Source organism: Branchiostoma belcheri, unplaced genomic scaffold (assembly GCF_001625305.1).
Source record: "Branchiostoma belcheri isolate BF01 breed outbred unplaced genomic scaffold, Haploidv18h27 scaffold27, whole genome shotgun sequence".
Classification (NCBI taxonomy): Eukaryota; Metazoa; Chordata; class Leptocardii; order Amphioxiformes; family Branchiostomatidae; genus Branchiostoma; species Branchiostoma belcheri.
Genome location: NW_017803876.1, coordinates 722,820 through 730,445, shown reverse-complemented (window position 1 = coordinate 730,445; position 7,626 = coordinate 722,820). Strand labels below are relative to the sequence as shown.

The window sequence follows — 7,626 nt, the reverse complement described above, 5'->3', positions numbered from 1 at the left end:
AGATAAAGGGGCAAAGGGGAAAAAGTCGTCCAAGAAGGTAAAAGTCGAGGGGAAAGGAGACGGAGTAGAGGAAGCGATGGAGAAAATGGAAGTAGAGGGAGAGATGGAGACTTCAGGTGAGGACAACAAGGATGAGCATCCCGGCCCAAGTGGGGATGGCAGGGAAGCAGGTGGCGAAGACAAGAAGAGCCAAGACAAGGCAGAAGAAACGGACAGTGACTTAGACATTGAACTGGGTTTACTCGCTGATGCCAAGAAAGGTAGCGGAGAGGACAGCGACAGTGACGTCGTGGTGACAAGACCGACACGTTCCAAGCGCCGTGAGGATGAAGATGACAGTGATACGGAGGACAGTGATGAGGAGAAGGTGGAAGATGATAAGAAAGAGTCGGAGGACGAAGGAGACACCACATGGTACTCACTTGATGACCGCAAAATGCCGTTCCCCAAGTGGAAAGTCCTTCCGTCCTTGCATCAACGAGAGATGGGGTTCGGCCGCGCACTCTTCCCCTACTATGCATGCGGGCTGACAGACTTTGTCTCCAGATTTGAACTTCAGCACAAGTTAGAACACCACGAGGGCTGCGTGAACACGCTGCATTTCAACCAGCCGGGCACCCTTCTGGCGAGTGGCAGTGATGACCTGAACGTGGTTCTATGGGACTGGGCCCGCAACAAGCCGGTGTTGATCTATAACAGTGGCCATCGGAGTAATGTCTTCCAGGTACGTACCTGAGCCTGATTTTTCACACTCTGGTTGAATGTAGAAGATCACGTTTAATTCTGTATTTAATGAAGAATTGTTCCATTATTACTGACAATGACATAACAAGAAATCGGTGACCTTTTAGGGTTAGAAACATCTTGAGCTGTGTGAACTTGGCTAAGTAAGATGGCTGCTTTAGACAGGGCCTTTCATAACATGATATGAACTTTATAATGAAGATTAGAAGAAAAAGCTGCTACCGGTATACGAGGCATAAGATAATTGATGTAGTTATTGCTTGGAATTGCAGTCATCAACTGTGTGACCCTTGCTGCAGTAAGTCAGAAAGAGAGAAATGTGGAAATTTGTTATCAATGGAGACTTGTGATAAAATATGTCTCTTATTACGGTTCACCTAGATATAGAAAAGTATCAACTTTTTAAATTCTTGCTTTCAAGTTCAACTCTACGAAAGACAATAAGATACCACTAGCACTGCATTTTCTGTTTCACTGCCAGCATCTGGTGTGACCAAGTAAACAGGAGTAAGAGTGGTTTCCATGTCCATGATGGCATGCACAGGTGTATGTGTGCCTTCTGGATATGTCCTAGATATCTCTTAAGCAGAAACTCTCGCAGTAGTCATATTACCATTTTTGACATGTACTTGCCAATGGTAAAGCAAGCAAAACTTAATTGAACAGAATAGCCAAAAGATTTTGCAAGATTCATAATCAAATTGAGAATCATGAAATCCAATCACATCACATCAAGTGAGAATGTTCAATGATAAAGCTATATATACATTGTAATGGTGATGGTATTGATTGTACATGTATTTGAAGTGTTTGCATTAAAAATTCAAGACATTTTCTATTAATATATCACAGTCAGCTCACTAAACCTTTATAACACATAAAGACATGAATTATACGGTAGTACAGCCAATAGCTTTAATTTATTAAACCTACCAGTTTGGAACATATCCGTTTGATGTAAACATAATGATTATATGTAACTGTATGTATAGCTATATACATCACATCAACAGAATTCTGCCAAGTACAGTATGGAAAATACATCTGTACATGTACTTCTCTTTATGGCAGTTTCTTTATGGCCATAACGTGCTGACAAGTACATATATTCCGGAGCTGGTGCTAATGCTGTACACTTATAAATGGGATGGCTTGCAGGCAGCTTGATGATGTGTTAAGGGGCGTACCATCATTTGTCAACACCGATATCGGCGGCTTTTCATACTAATCATGTTCCTGTGAACAGTGGTATGCTTCAGTCTCCAAGTCGTTTATCAAGGTTTCCCCAAGTACTGTAACAGATTTGAGATAGTTATTAAAGAAATTCATGTCATTATACAAGAAGGTAAATTTGAAGAATTTGTGGCTTGACGCTGTGAGACCCCGGAGAGGTCAAAAGCCAACATGGTACAGTATGTACAAAAATCTTTCATCCATCTTCATCTGATGTTGCTGCCGTATCTTGTCACCTGCAAGATATGGTAAAGTCTTGAGGATCACCTGTTTTGACCTATGGTAATAGATCATGGAGATCTGGAGAGATGTTCAAATCTTTAGTTAAAAGAATATTCTTGGTTCTATTCAAGTGAATTTCATCCTCATAATGATCCTATTATTATGAAGTGCTATGTGCTGGAAAATTGTTACCACACACCTCACCCTTTTTCGCATGGTCCAGTAGCTATATTTGAGGTGTTTGCCTAGAGCTGCACTAAGCTACCCAAGTGCAAGAAACAGGCGGAAGTAATTCTGCACATGCTATGCCCCGATAAAACACATGTACAGTTCACCAGTGGAGTACTGACTGTAACTGTATTTACATGTTCAGTCATCTCTATTTCACATGATCAGGGCCCAGGTTCAGAAATACCAGTACTAGGTGCATGGTTAATATGTCCTGCGCAGGACATATGATCAGCATCTGCCACAGGCAAAAATTGCAATTGAAAAGAATTAATATTGTTGATTATAATATAAAAATCTGCGGAATGCTCAATGTATAAGTTATGATATTATGATAAACAGTGTTTAGACAGAGTGTATACTTTTTACGTAATACTCCCAAAAAACCCTGTTTGTACAGAAAACCTTTCCCAGACTGAATTAAAGCCTAATTAAGATGTACGCTTGCCTTGAATTATGTACCAGATTTTCTTTATGCCTGATCATAGATTGTCACAACAAATTTTATTGCAGAAGTATGGCACTTTTGTCCGCTGCCTCTCCAACATTGACGTTAATGCATTCTTTGGCTGGCTGCCTGTAGCGGTAATGTGTTAGGTCAGGCTGGTAATGTCGCTTCTGCCAGATTTAGACTACTGTTATTACCTAATAGGTATTCCAGTTTTGAAGTAGAAAAGCTCTTGGATTTTCTAGACATCATTAACGAACTTTAATTGTCTGATTGTCAGCACTATTTTGGCATTGTCTAATCTCGCTAAGTAGAAAAAGTCCATGGTATCATCACATCGCTGTAACTTTCAATCATATCAAGGAGGAGAGGTGGACTTTGTGTGACATTGTAATAAAATCATAGCCTTCATTCAATTTATAGTATAATCTATGATAATTACTGAATGCAAGTGGCTGAAGCAGGATATATTATATGGTAACCATTAGTGGTGCATACCGGTTCACTGGACTTGGATCCGGACTTGTAAGAATATTTAGGTTCAAGTCCAAAAAAACCTAAAAGTCAAGAACCGAGTCCGGACTTATTACCATAAAAGACCATTTCACATACCCCTTTTCTTTCCAAACCACCTAAAACCTTCGGTGGATTGCAAAATCTTTGCTGCAAAATGAAGAAGACATTGCCATCGGGCATCGTCAAGTATCGGCCTCCATGTTATGTGGCGAAAGTTTCACCCAGACAACATTGAAAGCATGCAATTTTGTATATGCCATGGGTTTAGGTCCGGACTTAGAAGTCCTGAACTGAACCTAAACCTCTGGACTTGAATCCGGACCTGAACCTAAATTTGGGTTTAGGTATGCAGCACTAGTAACCATTGTTGTCAGAGGTTGTAGAAGAGAACATTCACCTTGACTTTATTAGTATTACTTGTTCCTGTAATCCAGATTTCCAGTGTTAACTTGCTACATGGAAGCCATGTCAAAATAATGGATAGTACTCGCTTATCAACGTCAACTATGCTTACTTGTAGTTGTAACAAGTTGTATGTAGAAAAAGGCTCTGGGACAACCTACATGTACATGTATATCTCAATATGATAAATACAAAATGTAGGTCTTATCAAAAGGAAATGCAAATTGAACCAAATTATTATTTATTCTGTCTATTTATTGAGATATACCACACTTTGGAAAAAGTGACAGGTAACTATCACCTTTACAAGATGTCAACCCCGAGACTAGTTTGAACCACTCACACATGAACAATGTAATTCGTACTAGTAGTCACGAAGGAAAATACTGTCAACACCAGATATATATAAGCATGTACTGTGTTTTTTAGTTAGATAATGCTTTATTTATGATTCCAGGCCAAGTTCATGCCGTACAGTGGGGATTGTACTGTGGTAAGCTGTGCACGTGACGGGCAGGTGAGAGTGGCTGAACTGTCCAGCACTGGAGTCTGCAAGGGCACCAAAAAACTGGCACAGCACAGGGGGGCAGCACATAAGGTAAGGACAACTAGAAAAGTAACATTTGCAAAGCAAATGCATAATGGTCTGCTCAAACACATTAAACACATTCACATACATGTATATGGTGACAGGAGTCTAAATGCCTACTATGAAATTGCCATATTGTGTAACCCGACACCAGTTACTATGGTGACAGACGTAAACAAAAGAGGCCATTGGCCAGGTCAGAGGTTAGTGTTTGGAACAGAAGAAGAAATGGAGCAAAAACAATATGTTTTCCTTCGGTAAACATAATTATACCGCATTGTGCTTATTTACAGTAGGTAGAATTTTAGAAGATGCAGCAGTTTGGGATATGTTTAACTGTTTGTAACTGTATGTATAGACTTCAACTCTGTACTGTAAAGACTATATTATAAATTATATCTGTGTTTTGTAATCCTGTCAATACATGTATTAGGCCACACCAATTTAATTTGTTGGTTCTCGGATTCGCCTCTTCATTTTTTCCGATTTGCAAAAAAAAAAAAAAAAATCTGGGTCTGAATCAACTAAAACATGCTCATATTTTCCTCCCAACAGTTGAGGAAAGTCATTTTCTTCCTAGTTGTTGTAGTTTTTCAATCTATCAATGCAGTGGTTTGATTAAAAGTTCAAAATTCATTGTTTAAATGTTAACCCAGCCTTTTGTGTTGACTTCATGGCTCCAATTGTACTATTTGGGGCTATAATAGGATGCCTGGACCTGTTTTTATTTTTATTTTTTTTCGCCCTGTCGCTTCATATTTTTTCAGAAAAAATCCGAGAACCAACAAATTAAATTGGTGTGGCCTTATATACAAATGTTGATACGATTGTCTCAAGAAAACAGCAGGTCATTTGATATGCTACAAAATTACAACTGTAGAATTGATTGTGAGGTGGGATGACTGTGTCACACGCTATGCTCACCCTCTTAGTCTTATGAGCTTAAACTTGGCTTAATTGGATTGTGTAGTATCTCTAAAATACCGGTAACATTTGCAAGGAATATCTACCACATACTACCGGTATGTGATGACAACCTTTGATCCAACCTTTCGGTACCACTATTGCTGCAGGCATCTGTCTGTAAGCTTTCTAAATCTCACCAATTTGCTGAGAGCTGGTAGTCAGAGATATAATTCAGCCGCCCTTGGAAGAGTCATGTGAAGGTTAGGCCATTCTCTAGTGAGTGAGTCATCTGACTGTATGATAAACCGAGGAGGACTTCATTACTAAAGGGCCTTGTGTGGAGCAGAGCAAGTCGACATTGTGCGGAAAAAACTAAATGACATTGTGAATTCAGGAATTGATGTCAACATCATGATGCGCATGACATTGTCCACCACATGACTGATATATTTATTTATTATTATTTGTTTATTTATTATTAATGACTGATATATCAAACTAGTCAGAAGACTGCAGCAGGGAAGGTGGAGAACAAACCATCGCATCTGGATACTTATGAGAAACAGAATGGCAAATTTCTTTATTCACCACCACTTCTTTTATTCAACAAGAGCCGATGTTTCAATGACTGTCTGTCATCTTCATCATTGCTCCAATAAGGGTGACAGATGGTCATTGAAACGTCAGCTCTTGTTAAAACCAACCTGATGAAATTATTTACATTTGATGAATAGAATCCATATATTGTATAAATTGCTATGGTGTGTTGACTTCATGGCTCCTATCGTACCAGTTTGGGCCATAATAGGATGCCAAGGCCTGTTTTTATCTTGTTTATTTTTTTTGCCCGTCCGCTCCATTATTTTTCTAGAAAAATCTGTTAAAAAAGAAATTAAATTGGTGTGGCCTAATGTTCATACGTTTTTCTGCATACCTGCGCTGATGTAGGTAACATGGAAAATTACCTGCATCAGACAAATTTTACCTGCACCACTCAGAATTTAGGAAGTATGGATCACACTAGTAGTAGAAACCATTGCTGTTATTTCATTTACACTTCATTTGAAATGTAGGTGGTGCCAGTCAATATTCTAATTTAACCCAGTACATGGACTGGTACATGCTAGGGGCAGGTAGACAACAGAAATACCTGCAGAGCTCCAATTTCATCTGCAGTAACGTTAACCTGCATATGCAGGTGGTATTTTGACCTCTGATTGGGCTATCTTAAGTCATCTTGTTATTTAATTAATGGTCAAATTGGATAACCATTAATTAAACAATTGTATGGTTTATGTTTTCATACAATTGTTTATCTAATTTGAATTGCTTGTTTTGTGCTCTTGGACAGGAAAAAAATCTCCTTTAATAGCAACATTGGTCAGAGTGCCAGCAATGTTGAAGTGACAAGTCTTTGGATCAGTTTAATTGGTTCATGTGGAGAGACAGATGCAGCAGTTAGGAATCACAGCATGCTCATGGGACAGTGTGATTCATGCATGTCAGGTAGTTTTAATGGTTTGACAGTAAATTGACACTCCACTGTGGAAAGATGACAAAGCTTATTTCATTTTCTTCAACAACAAGAATAAGTGTTTTTTTTTTTGTTCTTTTGGATTTTTATTCCTTATGTGATTTTGTCTTTACAGTTGAGGATGTTAAGAATGATTCATAAGATATTCTTGGGATGAATGTTCAACCTCCTGGCTTTTCAGGAAAAGACTTGTCCACAGAAGGTTGTCCATGACGGCTGTCCATATTGAATGCATACCCATCTTGATATGATACAATGCAATATCATACCATAATCATATTTAATCTAACTTATCATACTTATTATCACCTCTACCCAGAAGGTCATGTTTTTGTTAATGTTAGATGGTAGATGCCGTCCAAAAGCTTATCTAGCTGAACTTTGTTGTTGTGTATTGATTGATTGATTGATTGATTAATTGATTGATTGATTGATCTTGTCCTTCCTCCATAGCTTGCCCTGGATCCAGACTCCAACTGTACTTTCCTGACCTGTGGAGAGGATGCTGTTGTGTTCCAGATAGACCTGCGGGATGACAAGCCTGCAACGTGAGAACACTTTCCCCCATTCTTAGCTTGTCATTAAATGTGTAATATCTTCCCAAATTCAGTCTGATTACTGTGTGTTGGTCATATCAATAGATAGGCCGTGTTTTTACTTCCCACAACCTGTTGGGATGTTATATTGACCATCTGTTCACATACTGGGTAGCCCAGATTTTTTGTTCCCTGGGTGGTGGTCTTGGACAAATTTGACTGTATTTTGTAACTTGCAAGATGTTATTTCTTTATTATGAGAACTAAA

At 38.8% G+C, this 7,626-nt stretch overlaps 1 protein-coding gene across 1 annotated transcript in view; it reads left to right on the top strand.

Annotated features, from left to right (window-relative positions):
* LOC109472121 (DDB1- and CUL4-associated factor 8-like) overlaps positions 1–7,626 on the top strand; it is a 23,707-nt gene that overhangs the window by 4,876 nt on the left and 11,205 nt on the right. The window contains exons 4-6 of the mRNA XM_019771699.1: positions 3–724; positions 4,251–4,391; positions 7,276–7,370. Coding sequence (XP_019627258.1) covers positions 3–724; positions 4,251–4,391; positions 7,276–7,370 — 958 coding nt within the window. The remainder of the gene's footprint in view (positions 1–2; positions 725–4,250; positions 4,392–7,275; positions 7,371–7,626) is intronic.